This window comes from Odocoileus virginianus, chromosome 6, assembly GCF_023699985.2.
Source record: "Odocoileus virginianus isolate 20LAN1187 ecotype Illinois chromosome 6, Ovbor_1.2, whole genome shotgun sequence".
Lineage (NCBI taxonomy): Eukaryota > Metazoa > Chordata > Mammalia > Artiodactyla > Cervidae > Odocoileus > Odocoileus virginianus.
Window position 1 is genome coordinate 26914693 of NC_069679.1, and position 27776 is coordinate 26942468.

The following is a 27776-nucleotide window of genomic DNA, read 5'->3' on the forward strand; positions in this document are numbered from 1 at the left end:
AGGTACAGGTGAACATTTTGTAGTGATGGTAGTTGGGGTGAGGGCTGGGTCTAGGCTGGGGCCTGTGGACAAGACCCCTCTGTCCACTACAGCCGTCACAGCCTCTCTGGGGCATTCAGGCCAACCCCAGCCTTGCTGTAACAGTGGTGTGGAGCTCATGGGCCCAGAGCCCACAAAGCTCTTCCTAGCTTCACTCTGGCCCTGTTTATTCTCCTCCAGCTCTAGGGCAGCGGGTGGGATCTGGTGTCCTGGGGGTCACCATTGTTTCTCTCACAACGAGCACATTTTATGTTTTGGCTGCCCAGTATGTATCTTGGTATCCTGAGCAGGAACGACCATGTGACCCTTCAGTGGAAGCATGGAAGTCCCTGGCACGCAGCTTTGAAGGGCTTGTTCCATAGAACAAGCCACAGCCCTGCCTGGTTATGCTGGGGCACGGGGCGCTTCTCTCAGATTGGCCAACGCTCCTGTCAAGACCAGGTGGTTCTGTCACACCAGCAGCAGGAGGGTGGGAAAAGACCTGTGACGGGGGACATGGCTCTTAGGTCTGCTGCTGCCCTGGGGCCTGCTCCCCACTTTCCAGGCCTTAGCAGTCTCTCCTGCACCCCCCACCCCACCTCCAGCCTGCTGCTCAGCCTCTGACAGCCAGCTCTCCTGGGGGCCCTCGTCACGGTCCAGGCAGGGAGAGCAGGGCTGGGGCGAGGCCCAGATGGCGCTGGCTGGAGAGAATGGGTGTTCAGGTGTGTTGAGCCCCCATCATGAGGGCATCAGTGGCTCCGTGTAGGTTTAAGGTGTCTCATTTCCTGGACAGATGGCTGGTCCAGGAGTGGGTGTGGGTCTTGGGTGGAGCAGAGGTGGCTGGGAGGAACAGGGGAGGAGCTTGGGGCCCGCTGGGACATCGCTGGCTCTGGGTGATAAAGCTGACAGTCCTCAGTCTTGCAGACACTGACATCACTCCTTCCTCCTGAGGACGCTGCCTCATGGCTCTGGTAAGACCCAGTAGGGCACTGGTTCCTGCAGCCTGGTTAGCGCTGTTTCTTTAGGGAGTGGTGGGCTTCTCCAGGTGTTTGCCAGCCTTGGACCGTGGTGGGGAGCAGAAGCCAGGGAAGAGGCAGTCTTGGGACGAAGGAACATTCAGTATTCTTCCTGCCCTAGAGATGGGCTCCAGGCAGAGCTCCTTGGTATGGTGGATTCAGGCCCTGAGAACTCAGGCACCCAGCTGCTGTCCTGGGGCCCCAGATGCAGCGGCTGCTCTGGCATTGCTTCTGACTCAGTTGCTTGGGGGTGTGGGAGCCCCAGGGTTGACTGTGATGGATGAGCTTCTCCAGCTCTGCCCCTGGATGCCATCAAGGCCCTTTTGAGGCAAGGCTGAAGGTCAGAGGAAGAATGGATTTAACACAGGGTGTCCAATCCCCAGATCCAGGGTTGTGGGTCTGGATGGAGCCACCTGACCTTGTAGGACCTGGAGGGCCAGTCAGCCTGTGGGTGAGCTGATCACTGCTGTCCTTAGACCAATGGAGAGCCCATTTCCAGAACTTCTGGCCAGGGATGGGGAGTATGGGAACAGCTCCATTAGGGGGACCAAGGCCAGGCAGAGACCCACCATAACTCTTTCCTTCCCTCTGTAGTCTTACATCCACACCTCTGCCACCCTGGGGCCCCTGCTACCCAAGATGAGACTCAAGACTGCTTAGTAAAGAGGAGCCAGGGATGTGGGGTGGAAAGAGTAAGGGTACTGTACCGGGAACTGAAGGGAAGTGTGGGGGTTGAGAGCACAAGTCGAGCTAGCCTGGTCTAGTCCTGGCCCTGATCTCAGGCAAGCACTTCTAGTTCCTTGTGGGTTTGGTCATAATAAGTAGTCCCCACGCACAGAATGGCTGTGTGATTAAATTGAGTTAGGCTGCATCAAGCCCTTGGACTGGAGCCGGTGTGGAGTGTTGAGTGAGTGTTGTGTAAATGTTGGCAGGCGTCATCGGGAGATACGGTAGCCTCCTTTTGGCTCAGGGCTCTGGTGGGGGGAGGATGGGCCCAGGGCTGGGCAGGGCTGATGCTTTAGGTTCAAGATTAGGCCTCAAGGTGTCACGCCAGCCTCCCTTTTGGGCCCACCAGCTGGCTGTAAGCCTGTTTCTCCATCCTTTGCAGGCAAAGGTGCCTGGGACCTGCTTACTCACCATTCGTGTCCTGCAGGCTCGTGGCCTGCCCTCCAAGGACCTCGGTGAGTGCTGGGCCCGGGGAGGCAGTGGTTTTGCAACTTCAGAGCCAGCCAGGGCAGTGGGGAGAGACACAAGTAGGCTGGGTGTGTGTGGGGCTCCTTGAGAGGGTTCAGAGAGGAGGCAGTGGATGGAATGTCGAGGTCAGGCCCCTGCCTCCTGACCAGCCCCGTTCTCTGGGTCTTCTGGGGCTGCCAGTGATGGAGGGATGAGGGCCCTGGGCGGCTGGGCTGGGAGGGACTCTCGGCTGCCACCCTTGCTTCCTCCCCACAGTGACCGCCTCTGACTGCTACGTGACCCTGTGGCTGCCCACGGCCTCCAGCCACCAGCTGCAAACGCGCACAGTCAAGAACTGCAGAAACCCCGTCTGGAATCAAAGCTTCCACTTCCGAATCCATAGCCAGATCAAGGTGGATGGGCGTCAGTCCTGGCCCCGCTCGCTGTCCCCCCACTGTTGCCTCCCAGCTTCTTGTTCCCTGCCTCACCCCTTCTTCCTGCAGCCCCCTGACTCTACTTCCCTTTCAGAACATCGTGCATCTTAGAGTCTTTGACCAGGACCTTCTGACCACGGATGACCCTGTGTTGTCAGTGCTGTTTGATGTGGGGACCTTGCGGGCTGGGGAGTCCCGGCGCGAGAGCTTCTCGCTGAGCCCTCAGGTAAGGCTGTGTGTGGGGCCATGGAGGGCCTTGGCCCAGGGAGGGGCTGCTTTGGAGGGTCGCCAGGTACACGGCTCTCTTCTCCAGTGAGTGATCCAGGAGTCCCAGAGGCTCTGTCAGCCAGGAGCTACTGGGCAGTCTTGTCCCCACCTCTGTCTTGGCCCCTAAGCCAAGGGCAGGGTTCATGGAGCAGTCCAGGGAGGGTGGGCAGTAATTCTCTTCACTACTGGGGCCGTAGCAGCCCAGGTGTCGGGGGGGATTTACACACACACACACACACACACTTTCTCTCTCTCCCCCCCCCCCCCCCCACACACACACACTTTCTCTCTCTCCCCTCACACACACACACACACACACTTTCTCTCTCTCTCCCCTCACTCACACACACACACACTTTCTCTCTCTCCCCCCTCAGTTTCTAACTTGCTTCTTTCTCCCTCCAGGGTGAGGAGCGCCTGGAAGTTGAATTTCGGCTACAGAATCTGTGAGTCGGCCTGTGGGGCAGTTCCCAGGTGGGAGTGATTCCTTCTGGGAAGGACAGAGCCCAGCACACCCAGAGCTGACACCCCTTCCCTGGGAGGTGTCTGGGGTGGAGGAGGAAAGTCCAGATCTCCTTGAGGAGTGAGAACCTGGGAATGTGGATTCTTGCTGAGGGTCACTGGGGGCTCTTTCCAGGACTGATGGTGCTGAGTGCCTCTTCAGCAATGGCATCCTAGTGGTGAGTCTAGAACATCCGCCTACCCCGCCATGTCATCTGCTTGCTTTCCTCCCAGGCCTGAAGCTCAGGCCCACAGCAGGGGTTGGGTGCAGCTACTGGGGGGCCCTGGGATTTCAGTTCAAGAGGATCGCACCCCAAGCAAACGTTTGTGACTCAGGGCCAAGGTGAAAAGGTGTCAAAGAGCAGGAACCAGAGTCCTGGGAGGGGGTGGGGTCTCTACAGGGGAGGGGCTCGAATCTGAGGGGCTCTCTTCACACCCAGGCCCGGGAGCTCTCCTGCTTGCATGTTCGACTGGAGAAGGCAGGGGACCTGCAGGGTGAGTCCCTAACCTTCTGGGACCCACCGGGATAGCCACACACCCCCCCCCCCCCCCCACCAGCTCTCAGCCTTTGTCATCCCCTTTCTGAGCGGATCTTGTATTCGTCGCCTCCAACTCTCAGTCAGGAGCAGGGGGCAGAGGATGCATCCCCACTGGGCTTTTCCCCTCAGTCCTCAGAGGGCTGCAGTGGGGCCCATCTTCCATCCTAGCTCTGGGCCAGACCACCATCTCGTAGGGGGAGGGACGTGCCCCCACCCCAACTCCAGACCTCTTAAGTGAGACAGGGGCCTCTGTGGGCTGAGATCACATTCCCAGCCTCTCTGCTCTGGTTCCTGTTTCCAGAGTCAGAGGGCAGAGTTCAGCTTGTGGTTCACGGGTCCTGTGAGGGTCCACAGGAGGCCTCTGTGGGCGCCGGCTCCTTCCGCTTCCATTGGCCGGCCTGCTGGGAGCAGGAGCTGAGTATTCACCTGCAGGTAGTGCCCGCTTCAGCCTGGGTGCCATCTCTGTGCTCACCCCCAGCTTCTCCCGGCTCCCCCGGCAGCCAGGCACCCTGAGAGGTGTGGGGCGACCTTGGCCTCCTGTCCCCTTCCTGCTGCTTCTGGGTCACCCCTAGGGCAATCTGTGAGGCCTTGCTGGGATGGAAGGGTAGAGAGTCTTAGGTCCTCATCCTCCCTGCAGGATGCCCCCCAGGAGCAGCTGAAGGTGCCCCTGAGGGCCCTGCCTTCTGGCCAAGTGGTGCGACTCGTCTTCCCTACATCCCAGGTACTGGTCACCGGAGGAAGAAAGCCAGATGCACATTGTGGGCCCAGGCCTTGAAGACCTGTCCTGCTGTAGCAGCTCCTGTCTTTGGCCCCCGCCCTGGACAAGGGCCAGGCTAAGGGAGAGGGGTCCTCAGGCCTGGCCCCTGTGGAGATGGCTGGGGCCCAAGGGAGCATTGGGCCATCATAGGATGTGAATGGGGCTGGGAAGAGGGGAGTGGGGTGGTCCATCTTCATGACTGGAGTGTTCATGGTTTTCAGGAGCCCCTGATGAAAGTGGAGCTGAAAAATGAAGAAGGGTGAGAGGCCACCTGGGCACTGGGAAGAGTCACGGGGGACAGCTGCCGGGCACTCAGCCTGGAGGAGTGAGGGGACACAGGGCAGGCCCTAGCGGGACAGGCCACTGATAGTTCTCTCAGAGGCTCAGGGGTTTGCTCCCACTGTGGCATGTGAGGTGTGGGAGGTTTGGCCGATGACGGCTCTTGCTGACTTTTTACGCTCATTTCTGATTCAGCCAGAGGGGTGTGTACCTAGCTTGGTGCCTGGCGCCTGGGAGGCACTTGGTAAATGCTTGGCTGGGAAAGCAGATGGAAGCCAGGAGAGTGGTTAGAGGTGCAGAGTGGGCAAGAAAGCCCAGAGAAGGGTAGTCACGCCCGTTTTGGGCAGCTGTTGTGGGCGGGCCTCAGCTGAGCTGCAGGAGATGGGCAGAGTCACCCACACTGGTCGTCTGCAGGCCTGAGAGGCCAGCTCCCACCAGGGAGAGGAGGGAACATCATTTCTGCCCCCTCTGGAGCCATTTCTGGGTGGGTGAGGGAGAGAGGCTGAGAGGTGGAAGCAGATTGATGGTGTTGGGTCCCACCGCTTTCCTGGTCTGTGACTCTGCAGTGCTGCTTCCCCAGGGATGTCCCCACCAGGGTCTGGGGTCGCCTTCTCCCCTCACATCCACACATCATCCGTCAGTCAGGACACTAGAGGTGGGGCAAGGGTTGGGGAGAAGAGAGGTGAGAAGGATGGTGGTGAGCTTTCCAGGACAGGCCCAGCGTCATTCTTTGATGAGCCCAGGAGCTGCTTCATGTTCCCTTCCTTCCCACTAGACCCAGGGAACTGGCTGTGCGGCTGGGCTGCGGGCCCTGTGCTGAGGAGCAGGCCTTCCTGAGCAGGAGGAAGCAGGTGGTGGCCAAGGCCCTGCAGCAGGCCCTGCAGCTGGACGGAGACCTGCGGGAAGATGAGGTCTGGGGACTGTGTGGGACTAGGGGCGTGTCTTTGGGCCCAGAGCCCAGTGCTGGATGCTGGCACTGGATGTGCCCTACCCAGACAGCACTGGTGCCAGGCCTGCTCTGCCTCCTGCATTTGATGTTGTCAGGAGCTTGATTGCGTTAAATGCAGAGCATGGCCTGAGTCACCAGGAGCCTGTGAGCTTCCCTACTGGGCTAACCTGCCTTCTTGTTGTTCTTGGTCCTTGGCCTGGTCCAGGTGTTGAGGCTAGGCTCCGGGTGACTGAGCAGTGAGGTGTACAGCCTGGGGCCCCCTGCTGGCCTGGGGCAGTCCCTGGAAGTTCAGGGCAGACTGGGGCCGCTCCCAGGGAAATGACCTCTTCCTGAAAGAGGGAGCGGAGTGGCTATGTGGGAGACTTTTGGGGTGACCCTGGGGCTTCAAGAAAGTAATCACCAGACTCCTTAGGGGTTAGGTGTGGAGATGAAGCCTGGAACCTGTCCATTTTTTCTGAGTTCTTAAAACCAGACAGGCCTGACCCTTGCAAGCCTACTTCCGACTAGAGCTTCTTCAGCAGGTCTGACTAGAACTGGTCCCAGGAACTCCAATTAGATCTTGACCAGGCTGAGCTGTGGGTGTGCTGAGTGGTCCCTTGGATTGCTACCGCCTCTTCTTGTGGCTTGACCCTTCCCTCTTGCTAGGGCCTCTTCGAGCTCCGTTGTCTTCTCTTCTAGATCCCAGTGGTTGCTGTTATGGCCACCGGTGGTGGTATCCGGGCCATGACCTCACTGTATGGGCAGCTGGCTGGCCTAAAGGCACTCGGCCTCTTGGATTGTGTCTCCTACATCACGGGGGCCTCGGGCTCCACATGGTAAGCTTGAGTGCCAGAGCCTACAGGTGGCTAGCTGGGCTATGGCAGGAGCGGGGGTGGTAAGGTTCTATCAAACTCCACAGGCCTCTCTGACCCAGTTGGAAAGGTGCTCCGGGGACTGTGGAAGGTGTCTTTCCAGCTGCTGCAGTGGGGTTCCGGTGACAATCCCTCTGACTTTGGCTTTTCCCAGGGCTTTGGCCAACCTCTACGAGGATCCAGAGTGGTCTCAGAAGGACCTGGCAGGGCCCATCGAGTCACTGAAGACCCAGGTGACCAAGAACAAGCTGGGCGTGCTAGCCCCCGGGAAGCTATTGCGGTACCAGCAGGAGCTGGCTGAGCGCGCCCGCCTGGGCCACCCGACCTGCTTCACCAACCTGTGGGCCCTCATCAATGAGGCGCTGCTACATGATGAGGTGTGGGGAGGGGCAGGAGCAGGGCAGGGTGGGGTGGCCAAAGCCAGGGCACCATCTGGAGATGGGGAGCAGCTCTGGGCAGTAGGGGGCAGGAGAGGCCCCAGGAGACCATGGCATTAAGTTCTCATTCCCTTCCCCCAGCCTCATGACCACAAGCTCTCAGACCAGCGGGAGGCCCTGAGTCGAGGCCAGAACCCCATGCCCATCTACTGTGCTCTCAACACCAAGGAGCAGAATCTGACCACCTTTGAATTTGGGGGTGAGTAGTGCTGGAGCCGAGACCCATGCTCTCACAGTTGGTGGAGTGAGAGGCAGCCCAGCCTGTTCGTAAAGGTGGGCGTTACACCCCCCTCTGCTGGGCCAAGAGCCTGTCATCCCCCCAGAGTCACTCAGGCTTTGGGACGGAGGCCGGGGCCGTGGGTCCTCACCCAGGGTGCCAGCAACAGAGCTGAGCCTCCTGGTCACAAGGCTGCCTGACGCGGGGCCCGTGGTGGGTGTGTTGGGCCTGAGAGTCCTCAGGTTCTGGGCCCCTCTGTGAGGGCGTGTGGCTCTTCACAGAGTGGTGTGAGTTCTCCCCCTACGAGGTCGGCTTTCCCAAGTACGGCGCCTTCATCCCCCCCGAGCTCTTTGGCTCTGAGTTCTTCATGGGGCGCCTGACAAAACAGCTTCCTGAGTCCCGCATCTGTTTCCTGGAAGGTGAGGGGGTCTTCGGGGTGGGAGAAGTTGGGGACTTGGGGAGAATGGGCCTGGGCAAGATGGTGGGGTTGACGGTCTCGGCTCAGTCATGTCCTGGCCCTGGGTGGGTGGTGGGGTCAGGTTGTGGTGAGGTGGGGGACTCTCTTCCTCTTGGGTCTCCCGCTCAGGTATCTGGAGCAACCTGTATGCAGCCAACCTCCAGGACAGCCTGTACTGGTCATCCGAGCCCAGCCAGTTCTGGGACCGCTGGGCACAAGCTCGGGTCAGCCTGGGTAGGTGCCTGGGTTCTTTCACCAGGATGGGAGAGGCAGCTTGTGGGGAATGTGGGGTGGCTTTCAGACCTTTGTGCGTCTGCAGAGGCTGGAATAAAGGTCTGAGAGTCCCCTTGTACCCTCTTCTCAACTGCAGACAAGGAGCAGGTCCCCCTTCTGAAGATACAAGAGCCTCCCACGGTGGCTGGCAGGATAGCAGAGGTTTTCACTGACCTTTTGACGCGGCGTCCACTTGCCCAGGCCACCCACAATTTCCTACGTGGCTTCTCCTTCCACAAGGACTATTTTCAGCATCCTCACTTTGTTGCCTGGAAAGGTACCTGCTCTTCTCCCCCTGCTCCCTGCTCTCCCAGATCTTCCCATGGCCATCTGAGCCTTGGGTTCCTGATCAGACATCCACTCTCTCCAGTCCCTCGGTCCCACGCCCTCTGAGCTCAGTTCTCTGGGTTACTTGGAGCGAGAGCCACTCTTCCTCTCCTTATGCTGGGGTCAGGGCCCATCTGTGGGACCTCGGGAGTTGAGGCTCTGCTTTGACAGCAGAGAGCAGGAGGCAGAGGGAAGAGCCTCCTCTTAGCAGCAACGTTAGGCTAGACGGGCTGGTGCTCTTAGCACCAGTGACAGCTGCTCCCCACCCGATCCCCTAACCTTTCCAGCTACCAAGCTGGACGGCCTCCCCAACGAGCTGACACCTGCAGAGCCCTACCTTTGCTTGCTGGATGTTGGCTACCTTGTCAATACCAGCTGCCCACCCCTCCTGCCGCCCACACGGGACGTGGACCTCATCCTGTCGCTAGATTACAATCTCCATGGAGCCTTCCAGGTGGGCTGTGGCCAGGGTTGGGAGGTGGGGCAACCCTAGGCCCGACCTCAGGTGGTCTGACATCTTGACTCCAGAGAGACCTGCTTTGGAGTCCGGTCTGGGCCAGCTTCCCTTTGTGACTGCAACACCGCATGAATGAAAGGCTGTGGATTCTATGAACTCTCTCCCTGGGGAACTTACTCTGCTCAGGAAGATGGAGTGATGGGGAAGCTGGCAAGGTTTTAAAACGTATTTCCTATTTGGGTCTCCTTTGTTGTGTCTGCACCCCTGTTGGGTCCTGGATCTTTGAGACTCTTTAGAGTTTCTATGTGGGTTCCAGGAAGGATTTTTGCCTCCCAGGGGCAGAACCTGGGGGTTGTTAGCAGCCCAGCTTCATTGAGCCCAAAGGAGCTGCCGCAGAAGGGCTGCTCGGTTTAGAGCATTGATCTCTGGCCTGTTGGGTTCACTAGTGTCTGACTTGGTGTCTTAGCAGACCTCTACTTGTAGTCCATCCAGTGTGGAGGACACTGGGAGCCCATGGGGCCCTCCTGCTGAGCCCACCTCTGCCCACCCTGCAGCAGCTGCAGCTTCTGGGTCGGTTCTGCCAGGAGCAAGGCATCCCGTTCCCGCCCGTCTCGCCCAGCCCTGAGGAGCAGCGCCAGCCCCAAGAGTGCCACCTCTTCTCGGACCCCACCCGCCCCGACATCCCTGCCGTGCTGCACTTCCCTCTGGTCAACGCCTCCTTCAGGGACCACTCTGCCCCCGGTGAGCCAAAACCTCCCTCCTCTGTGTCTCCCCCCAGGTGACCCCCAAGCCCACCCTCCACCCCCAGCGGGAATCCCCCATGGCCGGGCTGCACTCTCCCCACAGGGGTCCGGCGGACAGCTGAGGAGCAGGCAGCTGGGGAGGTGAACTTATCTGCATCCGACTCCCCCTACCACTACTCGAAGGTAACCTACAGCCTGGAAGATGTGGACAAGCTGCTCCGCCTGACGCAGTACAACATTTGCAACAACCAGGAGCGGCTGCTGGAGGCCCTGCGTGAGGCTGTGCAGAGGCGGAGGCAGCGCACACAGCGCCGGCCCGAGTGATGGGCGGGAAGGGGCCACGTCCGGCCCCACGGCCCCCGACTCTCTTTAAGGCTCACTTCTTGGCTGCCTTGCTACTCTGGTTGAGTTGGGGTGGTCACCAGCTTCCACAACCTCTAGCGGTTTGGACAGCCCAGTTGTGGTCTCCAGCCCTCCGAGGGGCTCACCAGGGTGCACTGCTTGGCACTATCCAGACACTGAATTCACCAGCACCCCTGCTGTGGACACCCTGGGGTAGGTGGAGGGTTTTAAACAGGGGCTATGGCCTGGTCTGCAGGACGTGGCCAGAGAAGATTCAGAGGTTCTGGGCAGTGTGGGCCACATTTGTGTAAGCACACGGAGCCCCATGACCTGTGTGTCCTTTTGCTTCCTTACTACCTCGAGTAGCTGTCCAGGGTGAAATAGAGCACTTTACGTATCATAGAGATGCATACAAACAAGAGGTGTGACAGATTACTGTTACTGCTGCCAAAAAGGGACAGGTCATTCCCCCTCTTGGTTAGGCATGGTAAGGATGGGTGTAGAAAACAAAACCTCTCCCGCGGCGCCTTGCAGAGCAGGCTGTGAGCTCATGGCCGTGTCTGCTCCACCCAAGCTCACTCTCTTCAAGCAGAGAGGAGGCCATATTGCTGCTGCAGCCCTGGCCCTGCCCAGATGACTCACAGGTAATGCCAGCCAGCACCCCATCCTCCTCACCCGGGGACTCAGTCGAAGGGCTGCTTCCTGTCCCACAGTAGGGGCGACCAGACGTGGGACCAGATGAGCCAGATAGACAGTGCTAAGGGTGTGACTTCAGCAGGCTCTGACCTTGGTGGGGCCCATCTCCGGATGAGGAGCCAGCTAGTCCAGAAGTTTGTCCTAAGGGGCCGGATAGGTGGGATTCCTGGTTCCCTCGAGGGTGTCCTCGCTTGTAGCTCTGAAGTTTGGTGCCACCTCTGCATTTGCTTCAAGGCCTGGACCTGTCAGGAGAACAGAGAGGTGGAGTGAATTTAGGGCCTAGCCGCCCTAGAATCTTTTCCAAGCACTGGTGCCCCAGGCCTCCTTTGGAATACCTCACCTCTTCCTCATGTTGATGTGGGATTTGGATACTGGGGGTGAAAGGGGGATGACTGGTTCCCATGATCCGGCTCACTGCATCTGTCTGCCCTGGGTGTGTGACTGGAGGCACAGACCAGGAAAAATGGCTGCCCTGATCACTGTAGAAGCCACTGTGTCCTGGACCAGGCCTGTTGACTCAGCAGCACATCATCTGAATCCTACATGGGAACCTGTAGGCCCTGCAGGAGTGGGTAATTATCCAGATACCACAATTATGGCTGCCACCCCTGTCATGATGTGAGTGATCCCTCAGGCACAAGGCCGCGTGTAGGGTCTGTGCACTGTCTGTGTGTGTATGTCTGGTCCGTGGGCGTGTGTCTGGGTGACATCCTGACTCCCAGCCTCTCTAGGACAGTAAGGCTCCTCCCCTCCCTGCTTGCAGGGAGCTGGTCCTTGGACTGGGGAAAACCAGGGAGGATGGAGGCAGGGAAAGAGTGCAGGAGGGGTCTGGCCGCTGCATCTTGGAGAGGGAGGGAGGGGGTGTGAGTGTCAGGCAGGCTTCCTGGCATGTGCAGAGGGAAGCCAGGTTCACTCACCATGGATCTGGCCTGAGCAGGACAGTCGGCGGGAGCCTTCTGCAGTTTGCTGTGTGGGGCCAGCCGTCTGTGGGAGCCCCGTGGGCTGTGGGTAGCTGTAGGTGCACACTCTCATCTCCTGCAGCCAGGCGGGCGGGGGACCGCTGTGGAATCTGTGGGGACAGGGAGCCTCAGGTGTAGACTCTTGCCACTACTGAGAGTGGGTGGGGCTGGCCCTGCACCCAAGCAGCATAGTTTAAGTCCTAGGACCTCAGGACTCCCACTTACAGATCCAGGAGGCCTACCTGAGTGGAGCTGGCATGCCAGGTACCCTCTCAGCACTGCGCTCGGCCAGGAAGCCCGAGGGTCTGGCTTGGAGCTCTGGGCTCAGACTGGGGGCTGCGGAGCAAAGGGGGAATGGTGGTCAGCCTGGCCTGGGTGCTAGGACATCTGTGGCAGCAGGCTCCACACCTGCCCCTTCCTTCTTGCCATGGCCTGAAGTCCCAACTCAAGGTGACAGTGCTGGGAGGAGGAGCTGTGGCCTTGAGGGTAGAACCCTTAAAGAGAGACCCAGAGAGTATTTTTGCCCCTTCCACCGTAAGAAGCCAGCGAGAAGGTGCCTCCTGCAACCTCTCTCACCTGCCAGCACCCTGATCTTGGACTTCTCAGCCTCCAGAGCTGTGAGAAATAAATGTCTGTTCACAACCTACCCAGTCTGTCGTCAATTAGTTAGAGCAGCCCAGACAGCCTCAGAGACGCTTGCTTTTGGAGGCTTGGCATACATCAAGCCTTGCCCATGTGGAGGTGCGGCCCAGGCCCAGGGCTCAGGGGCAGGCTCCCCAGTGCATCCAGCCTCCTGGAAGACTGAATGCCAATGGGTTCAGAATGGCTTATCCTGGAGAAACTCAAGTGCCTTTGGAATTCTGGAAGGACGGCCTCAGGGAGATCCCAGTGGAACAGAGCCAGGAACCCGGAAAGAGTCTGAAGTGAGGCCCCTAAGCAACCCCTCCATGTGGAGCCTGTCGGATCACCATGACAATAGATTTCTGGTCCAAAGGGTGCTCTCCGAGCCCTTCCAAGAGTAGAACTGGGCCTGGCCACTGTCTACAAGACACCCCAAGGGAGGTGCGTTCAGAGCTGTAAGAAGACTAGGGCAGAAAAGACCTGTGCCAGAGAAGAGCATGGGGAAGCCCGTGAAGATCCTTGAGGGAAGGGCTCTGGGAGTCTGACTCCACAGTGGGTGGAACAGAACCAGGAGGCCATCAGGGGATCAAACCTGGCCCCGCTTCTAATTATGTCATCTCTGGCAAGTTGCTTACCCTCTCTGGGCCTCAAATTAAGAAAAAAGGCACTCCCACTAACCTCAGGCACAGAGGTTAGATGTTAAACATCCAAGGATGCACTAAACACCAGCAGCTGGGGGCCCAGGAAACCAGGGCCTCCCGCTCCCCTCCCCGCTTCCCCTGGACCTACCTGCCCAGCTGCTCAGGGCGCCCCGCCAGCTCCCAGTCTGCCCTGCAGGTGGCGCTGCAGACAGGGTCTCTCCCGCAGCCAGCCTGCCACCCAGACAGTAATGCGTCAAACTCTGCCTCCTGCGTGTGTGGGGACCCCTGCCTTCAGCCCCTTCAGCTGCTCCTGGAGGCTGAGCCTGTCCCGGGCCCGGGGTCTCTCCCCCGACAGGGCCCTCACCTTAAGGAAAAGTTATGTTTTCCATCATGGTGATCGCCCGGCTTCTCACCAGCTCCTGTGAGGTCGAGGGAAGCTGTAGAAGCCATGTTCTGAGGAGGGGTGGGGGAATGTTACCTTCTCTGCTTTTCCCTGGGGGCCCTTCTTTGTCCTCTGCCCACCCACCCTCCTCCTGGAGCAGGCTCAGCTGCCCCCCAGGGCCCTCTGAGCCCTTGCGTGGCTCTTGCAGGGCAGCTGCTGCGGAAGCGATCTCTGGGTACTCACCTGCCTCCTCCCAGGCAAGAGCTGGTGCTTAAGTTCCAAAATTCCCTCCATGGTGGGGGCACCCTTTGCATCCTGAAAATGCAAGAAGGGGCCTGGGAGACATCAAGAGCAGCACAGACAACGGGGCCCTCTCTGAAAGTGGGTGAGGCACCTAACCGCCTCCGACCTTCTCATCCCTGGAGACAGACCCCCTGGTGTTGCAGTGCTGGCTCAGACTGCGGACTCCTTACCCCCAGGGTCCCTGCTGTGCACTCCGGGGAAACGGTGGTGAAGCATATGCAAGATCCAGTGGGGACAGATGGCTGCGGGTCCCCTGTCTCAGTCAGCTGTGCTCTGGGCCACCAGCTTCCCGAGGGTTTCAGCCCCTTCACTTGCTGCTTCTGGTCCACCTTGGGGAGGGGAGCAGCCAGATGAGTCGGACCAGGCTCTGGGGGCTCCACACCCCAGCCTCTCCCCACATCCCTCCCACCCAGAGAGAGCGCCTGTCTCCTCACTGTTCATCTCTTCAAGCTCAGAAGACCCCTCTCTTCTCCCAGTCCACACTGTGGCCCAGCCCACCCAGATGTGGGGTGACAGGACCCTGCAGCTGGCAAGGGAAAGAACAGGGCTTTCCCCAAGGGCCAAATGCTGGTTCAGTGCCTGGGGGGAGCCCAACCCTCAGGCTGAGACAGGACACCCCTGTCTCCCGGTGCCCCCTCACCCCAGCCTCTGCTCACCGCTGCCTCCTGCTGCAGTCGGGCAAACTTCTCTTCCTGGGAGGCCAGCAGCTTCTCTAAGTCCTTGTGTCTGCAGAGCAGCAACTCCACATCAGACACGGAGTGCTGGGGAGAAGCGAGCCAGGGTGAGGCCCTGCCCGAGGGGGTGAAGAGAGCTGTTCCCTGAAAACCAGCCCTGGGGGCCAGGGAGAGGAAGAGTGGGCTGTAGCTGCTAGACAGCGCGGGCACGGCCAGCTAAGGGGCAGGGCATTGGCTCACCCCGCAGTTGGGGTCCAGCAGGAGGCCCTCCCGGCAGGCCAGCCAGGCCTCAGCCTGGTCCAGCTCTTGCCGCAGCTTCTGTAGATGCCAGCTCTCCTCACAGCATTCCCGGCGCAGGGCCCAGGCCTCTCTGAGTGCCCGCAGCTGTCTGTCCAGATCCTGCAGACACCCAGTTACCTGGTGGGAGAGGGTGTCGTGGGTGAGACGCCCACAGGGTGGGGCCAGGCTGGAGTGCCCAGCAGACGTGTCGAGGGAAGACCATGAGGTCCAGACCCTCCCGGTCTCTCCCCCCCTCTCTGCCCCCTGCCTGGCCTTCTCCTCCTGCTCGGGGATTCCGAGGCCTGGGGTAATGGGGCTGAGTGCCCAGCTCAGCCAGACTCGTCACTGTGCTCGCACCTCCAGGGACATGCAGTGGCCACTGTCCACCAGCCGCTGCCCTTCCTGCTGTATGTTCTGGGCTTGAAGGCTGTACTCCTTGATTTCTCTCCCCAGCTCCTCATGCAATGCCAGGAGCCCCTCGGCCCGAGCTATATTCCCAGCCAGCTCCTCCAAGGACACCAGGGCCTGCTTCTCTGTGGCCCATGCTCTGCGGGGTGAGGAGGGGAAGCTGTTGTCAGGGTCAGGGGTGCAGACTGGGGGTGGCAGGCAGGGCATGAGCTGCACTGGGGGACGGGGTGACCCCCACCCTGCAGGGCAGAGTTGAGCCAACGACCGGATGCCACCTACAGCAATTCCCGACAGCGTCTGAGGAAGGCGTGACCCTGGGCAGCCTCCTCCAGCTGCCGATCTCGCTCATAAACCTTTGCATTCAGGGTGGCCCAGGCCTCCTGCACCCCGGCCAGCTGCTTGGCCAGGCCCTCCTGAGCTGCAGGGTGGAGCTGGCCTAGCCGGCAGGCCTCCGTCTGCACCCGTGCCACCTCCTTCTCCATCGCTGCCAGTTCCCTCTGCCACTAGAACACAGAATCAGCCTCATTCCCCCACAACCCGATGCCCACTTCTCTTCAGGAAGCAGCCATCCTGAGGAGTCAGGCTCTGCTTCCGGATGGACAGCTCCCCGACCTGGGCAAGGAGGCCCTCCCTTCCCTTCCCAACTCTGGGGTCCCCCTATGCAGGGAAAGAGGTCATGTGGGCAGGCCCTGGGGGTTGACCCTTACCTCTAGACATCTGTGCTGTTGCTGCAGAGTCTGCACTGATAACAGGCTAAGGTCGCAGGCATCTCTAGCCACCAGGATGGCCTTCTCTTGCATCTGGCCCTGGAGCTCAGCTGCTGCCTGCTCCAAGCTTCGGACCTCACGGGTGGCAGCTAGGTTCTGGGAAGAGAGGGAGGGCCTGCTCTCACCAGGGTCCTCTCTCCCTAGAGAAGTGGCCCCCAAACATGGAGGTCCATGGGGCTTGGTGATGCATTCATTAACACCGGGTACAGACAATGTCCCAAAATGGCCCCTGATCAATGAGCGCATGACGTTACTGATGATGGGGTAGGGCCCTGGGGGCGTTCTGTGGGGACAGGGTCGTCAGTGCCCAGTTCATGAGCCAGGTGGGGGGACAGGGGACTAGGAATCAGGTGGGAATGAGTCCATGGTGGGGAGGAGGGTGGTTTTGGGGATCTGGCTGAGATGAAGAGGGTTGCCTTAGGAGTCTGCCCAGCCAGGACCCTGAGTGAGAGCATCGCTAGGATGTGGGCTCTGTCAGGGCCTCGGGGACCTGGGATGCCTCCCTAGAAATCACCAGCTGTGGCTGAGAGTGAAGGTCGTGGAGGAGCACTGAGATTTCCTTGGCACCCAAATCCGCTCAGAACGTTTAGATGAGGAGAGGGAAGTGGTGGCAAAATCTTGCGCAGTTAGTCTGTGTCTTAATAAACCTGAAGTCTGCGCTTGAGGGAGCTTAGAGGGGGTCAAGACCTGGCCAGACAGGCTCCCTATTTCTCCTTGGAAGTGTGAACTATACCAGGAAGAACCAAATCAGTGGAGAAACTCAGAGAGGGCTGGAGGTGGAAGACTGAGACTTGATCTGCTTGCCACTAGGAGTTAGAGGCATGCACACATCATGCACGCGTGCACACACAGAGTTAGAGGCAGCCACCTCCCGCCCCACAAAGACGTACACACACACACCTGGCGTGGCTGCCTGGCCCTGGCCCAGGAAGAAGGCACAGATGTCCCTGCCCCTTGTCTGCCCCTACCGGGCCCAGGGGCACCTACCTGTGTGCGGGCTTTCACCGCCTGATCCAACCTCTCCCAAGAGGCCTCAATGCGACTCCTCTGTGCTTGAATCTGGGGAGAGCACCTGGGTGCTGCCCGTTCCAGGGAGTCTGCCCGCTCCCTCAGGGCCTGCACCCTAGCCTTCCCCAGGCTCTGGACATCCTTTCTGAAAGCATCGAACTTCTCTTCCAGCAGCTGCAGGATACAGGACCAGGGAGGTCATTCTGGAGGTGGTGTCCAGCAACCCTCAAAGCTGACGAAGGACTTGGCAGTATTGGCCACTTCTGATATCCCTTGGCCCTGCCCTTAGAACTGCAGGGGGTCCTCCCAGAGCCCAGAGACCCCTCACTTCCCATGTGCCCCCCAACCCCACTCTGCCCTTGAGAGCCACTCAATCTCCTCTCTTCCAGGTTCACTCAGGAGTGACTCACCTTGACAGCCTCTAGGTCCTGCCCGTAGTCCTGGGACTCAGCAGTGGCCACCTTGTTGGCCAGCCAGGCATCCAGGAGCAGGGCTTCCCGCTCCAGCTGGTGGAGCTGCAGCTGCTCCCTCAGGCCTTGCCCCCTGCCCTCTGCTCTCTGCAGCAGCCCTGAGTGGGCGTCCCTTACTGCAAGCATCTGGGCAAGCACCTTGGGGCTGCAGCAGGAAAGATAACCCCCCTGGAGCTCTTAGGCCTTGCACCTCTTTAGAGGGGCCCCTCCCTGCTCCTCCCTCCTGGGCCTGGCTCCAGCGCACCTTTCTGGGTTCTGCCCGCTCTCAAGGAGGGCTGCTGTCTGCTGCAGCCTCTCAATGCGCGTGGTGAATCCTTCCAGGTCCCTCCTGGTGGCCTCCAGCTGCCGCAGGAAGGCCTGTGTGGCCTCGGCACTCTGACCCATATCCTTGATGTCCAGGCCACAGCCCCGTTCTTCTAGCCAGGATTCTGCCTCCAGGAGCTAGGGTGACAAAGAGCACAGTTTTCCCTAGGCGGTGCCCTCCAGGACTCACATCTTTGAGTTCATGCCTCAAGAATTATAGCAGTGAGTGGTTCCCAACCTGGCTGGTGAGAATCACCAGAGAGCTTGAACAACTCGCTCTGCCTCTCTCTCACCCCGTAAGATTCTGGTTTGGTCTGGAATGGAGCTGAGTGTCAGCACTGCTTAATAGTTCCAGGTGATGCAGATGTAGAGCCTTGATTGAGAATCGCTGGCTTAGACAAAACAGCAAAACCAAACCAAACCAAAGCCAGTGGGCTCATTTTCTGGGAAACATACTGAAGGAAGACCTCGGGGTCTGGAGACCACGTAGTGGAGGTGACAGAAAATGCACAGAGAGCCTAGAGCCCCACCTGCAGGTGACGTCCCAGGCCTGCCTACACTCTGGGTTCCTCATGCCCACCCTCTCGTGCCGCGCAGCACCCCTTACCTCCGTCAGGAAGGACTGGGCCTCCTGAGCCTGCTGTAGCCGCCGACGCCTCTGTGCAGCCTCTGCCCGCAGGCAGCCCATGGCGTCCTCCAGCTGCTGCACACGGGCTGCCACATCTCGGGCAGCAAAGTGCCCAGCCTGCACCAGCTTGCGCCCTGTGCCCACCACCGCCCGGGTTAGAGCCTCGTGGCTGCTCATCTCACTCTCCAGGTTCTGTGGAGTCAGAGGAAGGTGGCGTGGGACATGCTCCTGGGTGCTCCTTGGGGGACCTGGGAGTCATGTCTGAAGCCCAGTGGGACCCCACAGATTCCCCCAGACAGAACCCTGCCTCCTGACCAACAAAGAATCCTAGGACCCCCAGAACCTCCTGGAGGCAGAAGCTCCCAGAACCAGAGGCGACTGTGGACAGCCCCGCCTCCCCCGCTAGGCCCACACCTGGTGCTTCTCCTGCAGGCGCCGCAGGGCACTCGGGCTCTGGCCACAGTCCTGGGTGGCCACCAGGAGCAGCTTCTCTTGCACCCAGGCCATCTCCTCGTCGGCGTCCCTGAAGAACTGCAGCAGCAGGCTCCGGGCCTCCAGGGCTGTCCTGCGCTCCCGCAGGGGCACCCGCAGGCTCTCGAACCTGCAGCAGTGGAGGGCGGGCCCACAGCAGGCGGGACCCCGGTTGTCAGGATCGGGGGCCAGACTGTGACCCACACACTGCTCACCCGCTCTGTGTCCCTCGCCATGGGCTGGGCAGGCCCTGAGGAGCTGAGCTGGGGGACAGGGAGGAGGGGCAGGGGTTACCTCTGAAGCAGCCGCTGGGCTTGCTCTTCCACATCTCGGGCCAGGCAGTGGCTTTCCTGGACACAGGCCTGGGCCTGGGCCTGGCCCAGCAGGGCCTGTGCCCGCCCGACCTGCCTGTCCACTGCTGCCTCCAGCTCCCCCTGAGCCCCCAGGAGCTCGTCCAGCCCAGGCTGGTCCGGGCCCCCGATGGGGACTCTCAGCTTGAGCTCCACAGGCTCCAGCCAGCTCTCCAGTTCCTCCACGCTCCGTCGCAGATGCAGGGCCTGGGGCAGAATGAAAGTGTGAGGAGGAGAGGCCGAGAGCTGTACCCAGCCCGCTCTGCCATGCAGCCTCACCTCACGGGCCTCCTGTAGCTTGGCTGCCCTCCTCTGGCACTGGGCCTGCAGCTCTTCCCATAGCTTTCTCAGCTCCTGTAGCCGCTCCTGGATGGTCTCTGAGGCCGAGTGGCCATCCTGCAGCAGCCTCTGCCCCTCCTACAGCCACAACATAGAACATGCCTCGTGGACTCAGGACTGCTGGTTTCAGGGCACTGGGATTGCCTTTAGCCACCAGTCCCACTGCTTCAGAGTCTGCGTGCTAGCTGTGTGATCTCAGGCAAATTCCTTAACCTCTCTGAGCTCATTTTCCTTATCCATATAATGGTGATAATCATGGGTATTTTGTTTAAATGGGATCAAACATTTCAGATACTTGGTAGGGCACTTTATATCAGAGGGAGGCAGTCTGGGATCAGGGCATGCTCTTTGTAGGTGGAAGAGGGTAAATTTAAAAGGTGCTATGCTTTGACTCCTATACCCACAGGACTGCTGGCTGTGCCCTGACTCTGTCCTCTGACATCTTTCCAAGAACTTTTAAAACTATCACGCCAAAACACTACCCTTAAAATTCTTGAAAAGGCAATATTTTTGGAGAGGGGGGCCCCAGGTAAGCCACTGTGTCTCACTACCCTTTGGTGCCTTGCATGGCATCTGTATACAATGTACTCAAAAGCTGGCCACCCCAGCTGTGACTCGGGGCCAGCTGCCAGGGGTCAGCTCCTTCTCTGACCTGTAGCCGGTCCCCGGCACCAGGGCCTCACCATCTGCAGCCTCTGCTGGCGGTGTGCACGGGTGTCCAGTTCTGCCTGGAGATTCTGTTGTTGCCGCAACTGGGACTGCAGCTCCACTGGGTCCCACCAGCTCTCTTCCAGGGCCACCAGGTTCTTCTCTCTCAGCCAGGCAGCCATCTGGGCACACGGGGAGGACGAGACTCTGCTGCTTAGGGCTTTCCTTCTCTCTAATCCCTGGGCTGCCCTGAAGAAGGGTGGCTTTCCCCTGGGGCAACCCCTTCCCCCCATCACAGCTGCTCCCCACCATGGCCCACCTCACAGGAGTCCTGCAGGAAAGACTGCAGTTGCCTGAGCTCCTCCAGCTGGCGGCAACGGGTCCTGGCTCGCTCCAGGAGTGCCTCTTTCCTGCAGAACGAGGGTCTCAGGGATCTCAGGTCTGCTTGCTGGGACCTGGAGCTGCTACACGTGTGTATGTGCATGCACGCACACACACGCGCACAAATGTGCCCTTCCAGTTCAGGACAGCCCTTTTCCCCATTCTCTAAAAGTTGCTTTTTTAAAATTGGAGGATAATAGCTTTACAATGTTGTGTTAGTTTCTGCTGTCCATGAATGCTGTATGTACACATACATACAACATGTGTGTGCATATACCCCCTCCCTCTTGAGCCTCCTTCCCATTCCCCAGCCCCACCCTGCTAGGTCATCACAGAGCACCGAGCTGAGCTCCCTGTGCTATACGGAAGCTTCCCGTTAGCTATCTGCTTTACACATGGTAGTGTATGTATGTGTCAACACTACTCTCTCAATTTGTCCCAGCCTCCCCTTCCCTCCCCGTGTCCACAAGGCTATTCTCTATGTCTGTGTCTCTATTCCTGACCTGCAAATAGGTTCATAAGTATGCATTAATACACGATATTTGTTTTTCTCTTTCTGACTTACTTCACTCTGACTCTAGGTTCATCCAGTTTTATTACTTTTTATGGCCGAGTAATATGACCAGCTTCATTCATTTTTATGGCAGAGTAATATTCTGCTGTATATATGTACCACATCTTATCGATTCATTCATCTGTTGATGGACATTCAGGTTGCTTCCATACCAGGACAGCCTTTCTTGTGTATCAATTTACCCTGAATCTGGGGTTTCCTTTAAACTTTAGAGATACACTCTGTTTCCCCTTATTAGTGCCTGTTATGAGCTGAATCGTGTCCTCCAGACTTTTATGGTGAAGTACCTCAGTACCTCAGAATATGACTGTTTTTGAAGAAAGGCCTTTAAAGAAATAATTAAATTATACAAGGTCATTAGCGTGGGCCCCAATATGACTGGTGTCCTTATAAGAGGAGATTAGGACACAGACATGCGCAGAGTGTGTGATGACAAGGAAGGCCTCAGGAGAAACCAGTGCTGCCAGTATCTTAATCTTGGATTTCTGGCCTCTGGAAATATAATTAAATTTCTGCTGTTTAGGCCACTAGTCTGTGGTATCTTGTTATGGCAGCCTCGCAAACTAATTCGAGTGTCTAAACCACTTTTTGATCATATACTGCTATTAGTAAGAATTTTTTGGTATGCATTTGTATGGGTGCATGTGTATGTGTGTGTGTATAGATATATATACATACACACACATATACATACTGATTTATATATGTGTATACCTCTAGACCAATATAGTAAGTCTATTACCATATGAACAAAAATAGCAATTAGGAATGAGATCTATTAAAGAGATAGGAAAAGAAGTTCTAATACCCCCAGTCACCCTACCAGGACCCATACACACCTCCCACCAGCAGAGTCCCCACGCTGGTGTGAATGTGAACCCTTGTCTCTTCCTGCTGGGGTTGCCAAAAGGTGTAAGGGGAATAGGAGAGATGCAGAAAGTCTTGGTGGAATGAAAACAGCCCCATAGAGGATGCCAGAAGACTTAAAGGGAGGGGTTTGGGTGGCACTGCCCCGGGGTGTGCAGCTGGGCCTGCTGGGAACCATCCAAGGGGACTAGGGGGAGGGAGTGTTGATAGAGACCAGCAAACCAATATTTTCCATCTGTCAGTCAAAGACCTTGGGTACCCAGGTGAGGTCCATGTGCAGGGGAGAGGAGAAGAGGGCGCCAGCCCAGGAGCCACAACACTGTGGGCCCTAGTGGGCTCTTTGGGAAGGATGGAGGCCCCCACTGATCTGGGATCCAGCTTTTTCCAAATATGCCTTGGTCTAAAGTCTGAGGGGCTGGACAGGCTGCTGAACCATAAAGGCTCTTATGAGGAAAACAAGCAGAGATTGGAGACTCATAGCCAAGTGGCCTCGGTTAAACGGGCATAAGAAATCTGCCAACCTGCCTGTGTGCCAGGCACTGTGCCAGGACATCAAGGGTCCCTTCCCCATCCTGACCACAACCCTGAGAGGCAGGTATTGTTATCCCCTCACTGTAGACAGGGGACTAGTAAGGAATGGGCCCCAAGACCCACCGTGAGTGGGCTGCACAGAAACCCAGCAGTGTCTGGCCTCTTCATGAGGTTGTCTCTCTCTCAGTTTCTCAAGTATGTACTTCTTTGTAAAAGTCACCTTTATCTCAGTGGACTGACCGTGTGCTGTCTGATTCCATAACAGGCTGACACACCGCAGGGTCGGGACAGTGGGGCCCTGGCATCTGAATTCAGCCCCTGGTAAAGGCTAGGGGAGCCCAGGCTAAGGGGAGAAGGGCAGGGGAAGAGCCTCATGCCTGTGCCAGCCCACCAACCACAGCCCCTTCAGCCTGAGCCAGAGGTACCTCAGGAGCATGGCCTGGCACCGGCTCAGCGCACCCTGGGCCTCGGGGTGTCCGCCCTGGAACAGGCTGCGGGTGGTGGCTTCCAGCGCACTCATCTTCTCCGCCTGAGCCTCCAGGTCCTGCTCACGCACCCTGTGCTTCCACAGCAGGGTCTCCACATTGGCCAAAGAGTCCTGGGAGGCAATACTGTCCACAGGTCTGCCCCTCCCAGTCCCCAGCTACCTGCTTTCCTATCAAACACATCCCCCCAATCCCTCCAGGCTATATCTGACTTTAGATTCTCAACCAGGAAAGGTATGAGGGATAGGGGTCAAGTGTTAGAATTTCCAGGGCTTGAGGGCTGGGAGCTGCCCTTGGACTGGAAATCTCAGGCAACACTGGCTGGTTTGATCCCTAATGCTGCTCCTGCAAACCCTCCCTCACTCCTGCTGGGCACCTACCCCCAGACCCTCACTGGCTGGGCAGGCTTCCAGGCTGCAGAGCCAACTCTCCATCTGCTCCACGGAGCTCAGAACCCGCTGTCGAGAAAGGAAAAGGCAGGAGAAAGTGAGCAGAGGGTCCAGTCACGGCAGGAAGAGTGACTCTGTTGGTGGCCCAGTGGGAATCCAGGACCGGGGCCTGGCCCCGCAGAAAGGGTCACAGCAGGCAAGGTTTGCAGTGGGTGAGATGAGTGCTGGGTGGTGGGGAGGCCCCTGGCACAGCAGCCTCTCTAGCTTTGGCTTTGAACAGGGGCAGTGGGTTTAGCACAGGCACCAGTGGTGGGGGTGAGATGGAGGCTGCCTACCTGTAGTTCCAGGGCCTGCTGCAGGTGGAGCTGGTGCTCATGCCAGGCCCCTTCCAGGCTGCTCAGCTCCTGATTAAAACCAGCCAGGGCCTGGCGGATGTTGAGGGTGGATGGGTGCCCTGCAGCAAGCAGTTGCTGCCCAGTGCTTCGGGCCAGGCTGATGCTGTCTGTTCGGGAGTCCAGCTCAGCCTGTAAGAGGACTGGGCTCAGATCCCAGGAGCCTCAGAGGCTGAGGCTCCCTGAGTGGGAGAGAAGAGGGTCAAGGGGAAGGAGAGGTGGGGAAGACAACTGAGGGGGCAGGATGGACAAGGGGAAAGGCAGAGGCAGCTGACACAGAAAGAACCCAGGACAAAATTGTGGTCACAATAAGGGGGAGGAGGCCAGAGAGGAGATGAGATCTGGGAAAGGCCCCAAGGTCTGGGCTGCTCACTCTGAGTTCCTGGTGTTCCTCCAACATGCGCTGGACCTCTGCAAGGCTGCTGGGGCTTCTCCAGGAGTCCAGCTGAGCTCGCAGCCTCTGGGCCCAGACCAGCAGTTCCCGCAGCACTGCCTGCAGCTCCTGAGCTTCATGCAAGGCATCCAGCGACTCCTTCCTGCCCAAAGGATTCATCAGCTAGTCACAGAGCCTCCCATCTTTTTGCCCCTGTGCCTACCACTGCCTTCTCTTCCAGAATCCCTTCAGCCAAAGAAAGGCCCAGGGGTTGGGAATTAATAGGCTGGTGATACCGATCGTTATTAACGACAGAGAAAGACTCTTAGGGGAAGGCTGGGGATTGAGACGTTGCAGGGGCTGGCTCAGAGAGAGTGGTGAGGGAAAGAGACCCGGGGCTTGTACCACTTCTGGATACTTCTCTGGAGCTGCCGCCAGCTGTCCATCATCTCCTGCTGCTGGTGGCCAAGGCCGTGGGCCTCCTCAGGGCTTCTCTGGCAGACTCGACCTGCTTCACGTTCTAGTGGCTGTGTGGGAAGCCAGGGTCAGGGGCTGGGACCAGGAGGCAGGGGGCGCTCAGGGGAGCCCAGCCTGCAACTGACAGGACCTGGCTGTCTCTTGAGGTCCTGACAGCTCCCCCCACCACCCACCCATGGATATCCAAGGTCCTTTGAATGCTGTACCCTGGGCCTGGGCCCACTCCCCAACTCCCCAGCTGCACACCTCCACCTGGGCCTGGAGGAGGCCCATTTCCTGCTCCAGCTCCTTGTGTTTCTGCTTCAGCCTCTGCACATTGTCCAGATCTTTCCCACAGTCCAGGGCCTGGACCAGGGCAGCCTGGGGAGGAAGAGGGCATTACTGTCAGCCTTTGCTCCAGCTCCCCGCTCATGGCAGAGGGGTCGCAGGCCACAGGGTTTCTGTGTGGAAAGCAAGTGGCCAGCCTGATTCCCTTCTCAGTGCCTTGCATGGGCTGGAGCAGGCCGCTGGCCCTGACCAAACGTCCCTCCTGCTGTGAAGGAGGAAGATTCCCAGAAGACACTTGGGTCTGGAGGTTCCCCAGCGGCAAGAACCTCTATGATGTGGAGCCTCCACACGCACTCTCACTAGACCCTCATGCCTTTGCAGGGAACCGAGACGGAACAGCCTGGCTGTGTAGGAACCAGACGGGCAGTAAGAACAGAGCTCTCTGCACGCCCAGAACAGGGTACCACCTTCTTAACAGGGTGCTTCCCAGGCTGCGTACAACTCTCCCGCCTCTGCCAGCGTCTCCCATGTGTCAGGTGACACAAAGCCCAGCAAACCTCCCGCGGGTTCTGGCTTTGCTCAGGGACTACAGAGGACACATGGGGAGGAGGCGTTGCTCCGGCCTTTGGACTCATAGTGCTTCTGGGGGAGAGAGGAAGCATGTAGGGCCAGCCTCCGGGAAGCAAATGGGGGCTTCTAGGTCCAGAGTTGACTCTAAGAGCCCCTGGAAGATCCACTGATGGCCCCCTGGTGTGACCTGCCTCCAAGTACCCAGCTGAAGAGGAGAGGTGGGCCAGGGGTGGGAGGCACTGTTCCCTGGCTGCGTCAGCTCCTCCACTGCTTACCTTCTCCCTGACCTGCTGAGTGATGTCATCAAGCTTTTGGGACAACCCGTGTATCTCCAGGGCTGTTTCGAGCCGCTGCTGGTATCTGAGCAGGTTGCCATGGAAACTGTTCCACCTGAGGGAGAGGGTGTGAGGCTGAGTCTGGGGTGGACCCTCAGCCCCCTCTCCCAGCCCCACTGCTTCTGGCTCTGGGACTGGCCTGTTGTTGAGCTGCTGTTGCCGCTGCCAGATGGTCTTGAGTTGCTCAGTGTCCTGGGTATTGAGCTGTGGTGAGAAGTCAATGATGCTCCTGATGCGGGCATCATTCACTGTGTCCTGTGGGGGCATGGGGTGCGGGCATTGGTGGCACCAGCTCTGAGCCCCTTCTTTGTGCTGCAGTCTCTACTTGGAGGGTCTTCTTGGGCCCAAGAGAGCTTGAGGAACGGCATGTTTGGTGGTAGCTGCTTCCTCTGAGTGGTCATCCCATCCCATGCCAGGTGCACTGAGATACTCTTGGGGCAGGGAGCCCAGGGGAAGCCCACCGGGACCAGGCAGGAGTGGGAGGGCAGGCATGCATTGGTGAACAGAAGCTTTTAAAGTGAAAATGCATCTTCTCAGGGTAAGAAAAGCCAAGTAAGGGCCTGAATGAAACCGAGAGCACCAGCCTCCTTAGGTTAGGGTGTCCCTGTCCCTGGGAGTCACCGGGCTGAGAATGCTACTGTGTGGAGCTCATGGCCACAAGGGGAGAGGATCCTCGAGAGTGGGAGGGCCGCAGGTGTCTTGCCCCAGGAAAAGCACCTTGCGTTGGTCTACATTTCCAAAGCGCTTCCCAAGAGGTGTCTCATGTGAGGTAAGAAGGGAAGGGGTATTCTCTCACAGAAGCCAAAGCAGAGCTCAGAGACTAATATGGTGAATTTATGGCAGAGCCAGGACTCAAGCCCAGCTCCTGAAGTCTATCTAGCACTCTTTCTACTAAAGCATCTGGAATAGCAGTGGCTGTGAAATCCTACTAGTAAAGGCTTTTAGATTGAAGCACTAAAGCCTTTTACAAAGTCATACACTTCATTCAGGGGGTGAGGTTAGCAAGTCTGGGCTCTTAATACGTGATTATGAATACACTTGGCTAATTTCTATATCACCTAAGAGAAATTGATTTTGGTGGTGTGTATGAGGGGGTTGGTGAGGAAATGTTGAATGATGGTTCTGAGCCACTGCAGTTTATTGATTAGCCATTACATCCAACCATACATGCATTCATTAAAAAGTTTTTTTTTGGAAATAATCATCGGTGCACAGGAATTTGCACCAGTGTATAATGAAGGCCCATGTACCCTTCCCCCGGCTTCCCCCGATGGTAAGAGCTTATGTAACTACAGTACAATATGAAAACCAGGGCATTGACTGGTATAACTGTTCACTACACTACAGATTTTATTCAGAGTTCAGCAGTTTTTACTTGCACACATCTGTGTATGTGTGGAAAAGTATCACTCTAGGCAGTTTTATCATATGTATAGACTCCTGTAACCACCACCATTCATATGTGCTCTCTTACCTATGAGGGAAGCAGTATCCCCACTTCAAAGATGAAGAAACTAAGACTTGGCAAGGTGAGGGAGCCCGCCTAAGCAAGCGCAGGTCGTAAACACAGAGCTGACACGAGGGCCCGCCTCTGGCTCCAGAGCCCACACTTGGTCACTATTTCCTGATGCAGGGCACCTTACCCCAGCCCAGACTCCTCGGAGCTTGCGGAGCTGCCTGTGGAGCTGCTGGCAGTGCTCAAGGTCCCGGCCCAGGTCGCTGACATTCACCATCACCTCCTGTTGGGGCCATGGGTTGGGAAGGCTGTACTCTGGGCACCCAGCCCTGGGAGCACCTAGCCCCCAGGCACCCAGCTGCTAGGGGCAGTGCTGGGGCAGGTGGTGACTTGGGGAACTTCCTGCCGGGGCCCCCCTCCTCCACCTGCCAGCGCCACTGCCCCACTGCCAGCTCTGTCCCTGCCCAGCAGGGTCTCACCATCTCCTCCATCCAGGCCTCTGCAGCGTCCACTCTCTGCAGGAACTCCAGGATGTTCCGCTTGTCCTCCAGGTCCTTGCCCCGGAGAGCCACTGCCTGCCTCAACTTCTCCCAGTGCTCCTGCAGCTCCCGCAGCCTCTGGGAGACCTCTCCCACCAGAGGGTGGCTCTGTCCTAGGAGAGCCTCACCCTCCTGGGGAGAGAGGGGAGATGCTGA

The 27776-nt window shown here is 58.3% G+C and overlaps 2 protein-coding genes across 7 annotated transcripts in view; one reads left to right on the plus strand and one right to left on the minus strand.

Annotated features, from left to right (window-relative positions):
* The first annotated feature begins 47 nt into the window (after positions 1-47).
* PLA2G4B (phospholipase A2 group IVB) lies at positions 48-12338 on the plus strand. Of its 6 annotated transcripts, XM_070469065.1 has the most exons (20): positions 48-989; positions 2143-2215; positions 2484-2620; positions 2736-2867; positions 3314-3354; positions 3546-3588; positions 3850-3904; positions 4250-4380; positions 4586-4669; positions 4927-4964; positions 5760-5895; positions 6612-6748; positions 6939-7161; positions 7303-7420; positions 7720-7857; positions 8025-8129; positions 8266-8445; positions 8783-8949; positions 9507-9693; positions 9799-12338. In XM_070469065.1, exons 1-20 carry the CDS (start codon positions 981-983, stop codon positions 10017-10019), a joined length of 2355 nt encoding a protein of 784 aa, XP_070325166.1. In that variant the 5' UTR covers positions 48-980; the 3' UTR covers positions 10020-12338. The 6 variants fall into 6 exon arrangements, 5 of the variants coding, with proteins under 5 accessions (XP_070325166.1, XP_070325164.1, XP_070325165.1 ...); XR_011488226.1 differs by lacking the exon at positions 9799-12338 and adding an exon at positions 9024-9167 and having other exon boundaries at positions 48-2215; positions 9507-9592; XM_070469063.1 differs by having other exon boundaries at positions 48-2215.
* The window catches only part of SPTBN5 (spectrin beta, non-erythrocytic 5), a 49833-nt gene continuing 32517 nt past the window's right edge, over positions 10461-27776 (minus strand). Inside the window, exons 38-68 of the mRNA XM_070468543.1 lie at positions 27561-27752; positions 27269-27364; positions 25765-25880; positions 25566-25680; positions 24700-24813; positions 24382-24503; positions 23977-24139; positions 23547-23735; positions 23203-23280; positions 22763-22935; positions 20304-20394; positions 20020-20166; positions 19277-19414; positions 18942-19204; positions 18591-18777; positions 18156-18368; positions 17490-17686; positions 17186-17390; positions 16755-16949; positions 15708-15863; positions 15280-15497; positions 14950-15139; positions 14554-14730; positions 14296-14400; positions 13810-13968; positions 13580-13651; positions 13319-13407; positions 13103-13185; positions 11935-12028; positions 11651-11802; positions 10461-10975 (exon numbers count right to left, since the gene is read on the minus strand). Coding sequence (XP_070324644.1) covers positions 10875-10975; positions 11651-11802; positions 11935-12028; positions 13103-13185; positions 13319-13407; positions 13580-13651; positions 13810-13968; positions 14296-14400; positions 14554-14730; positions 14950-15139; positions 15280-15497; positions 15708-15863; positions 16755-16949; positions 17186-17390; positions 17490-17686; positions 18156-18368; positions 18591-18777; positions 18942-19204; positions 19277-19414; positions 20020-20166; positions 20304-20394; positions 22763-22935; positions 23203-23280; positions 23547-23735; positions 23977-24139; positions 24382-24503; positions 24700-24813; positions 25566-25680; positions 25765-25880; positions 27269-27364; positions 27561-27752 — 4590 coding nt within the window. The 3' untranslated portion in view covers positions 10461-10874. The remainder of the gene's footprint in view (positions 10976-11650; positions 11803-11934; positions 12029-13102; positions 13186-13318; positions 13408-13579; positions 13652-13809; positions 13969-14295; positions 14401-14553; positions 14731-14949; positions 15140-15279; positions 15498-15707; positions 15864-16754; positions 16950-17185; positions 17391-17489; positions 17687-18155; positions 18369-18590; positions 18778-18941; positions 19205-19276; positions 19415-20019; positions 20167-20303; positions 20395-22762; positions 22936-23202; positions 23281-23546; positions 23736-23976; positions 24140-24381; positions 24504-24699; positions 24814-25565; positions 25681-25764; positions 25881-27268; positions 27365-27560; positions 27753-27776) is intronic.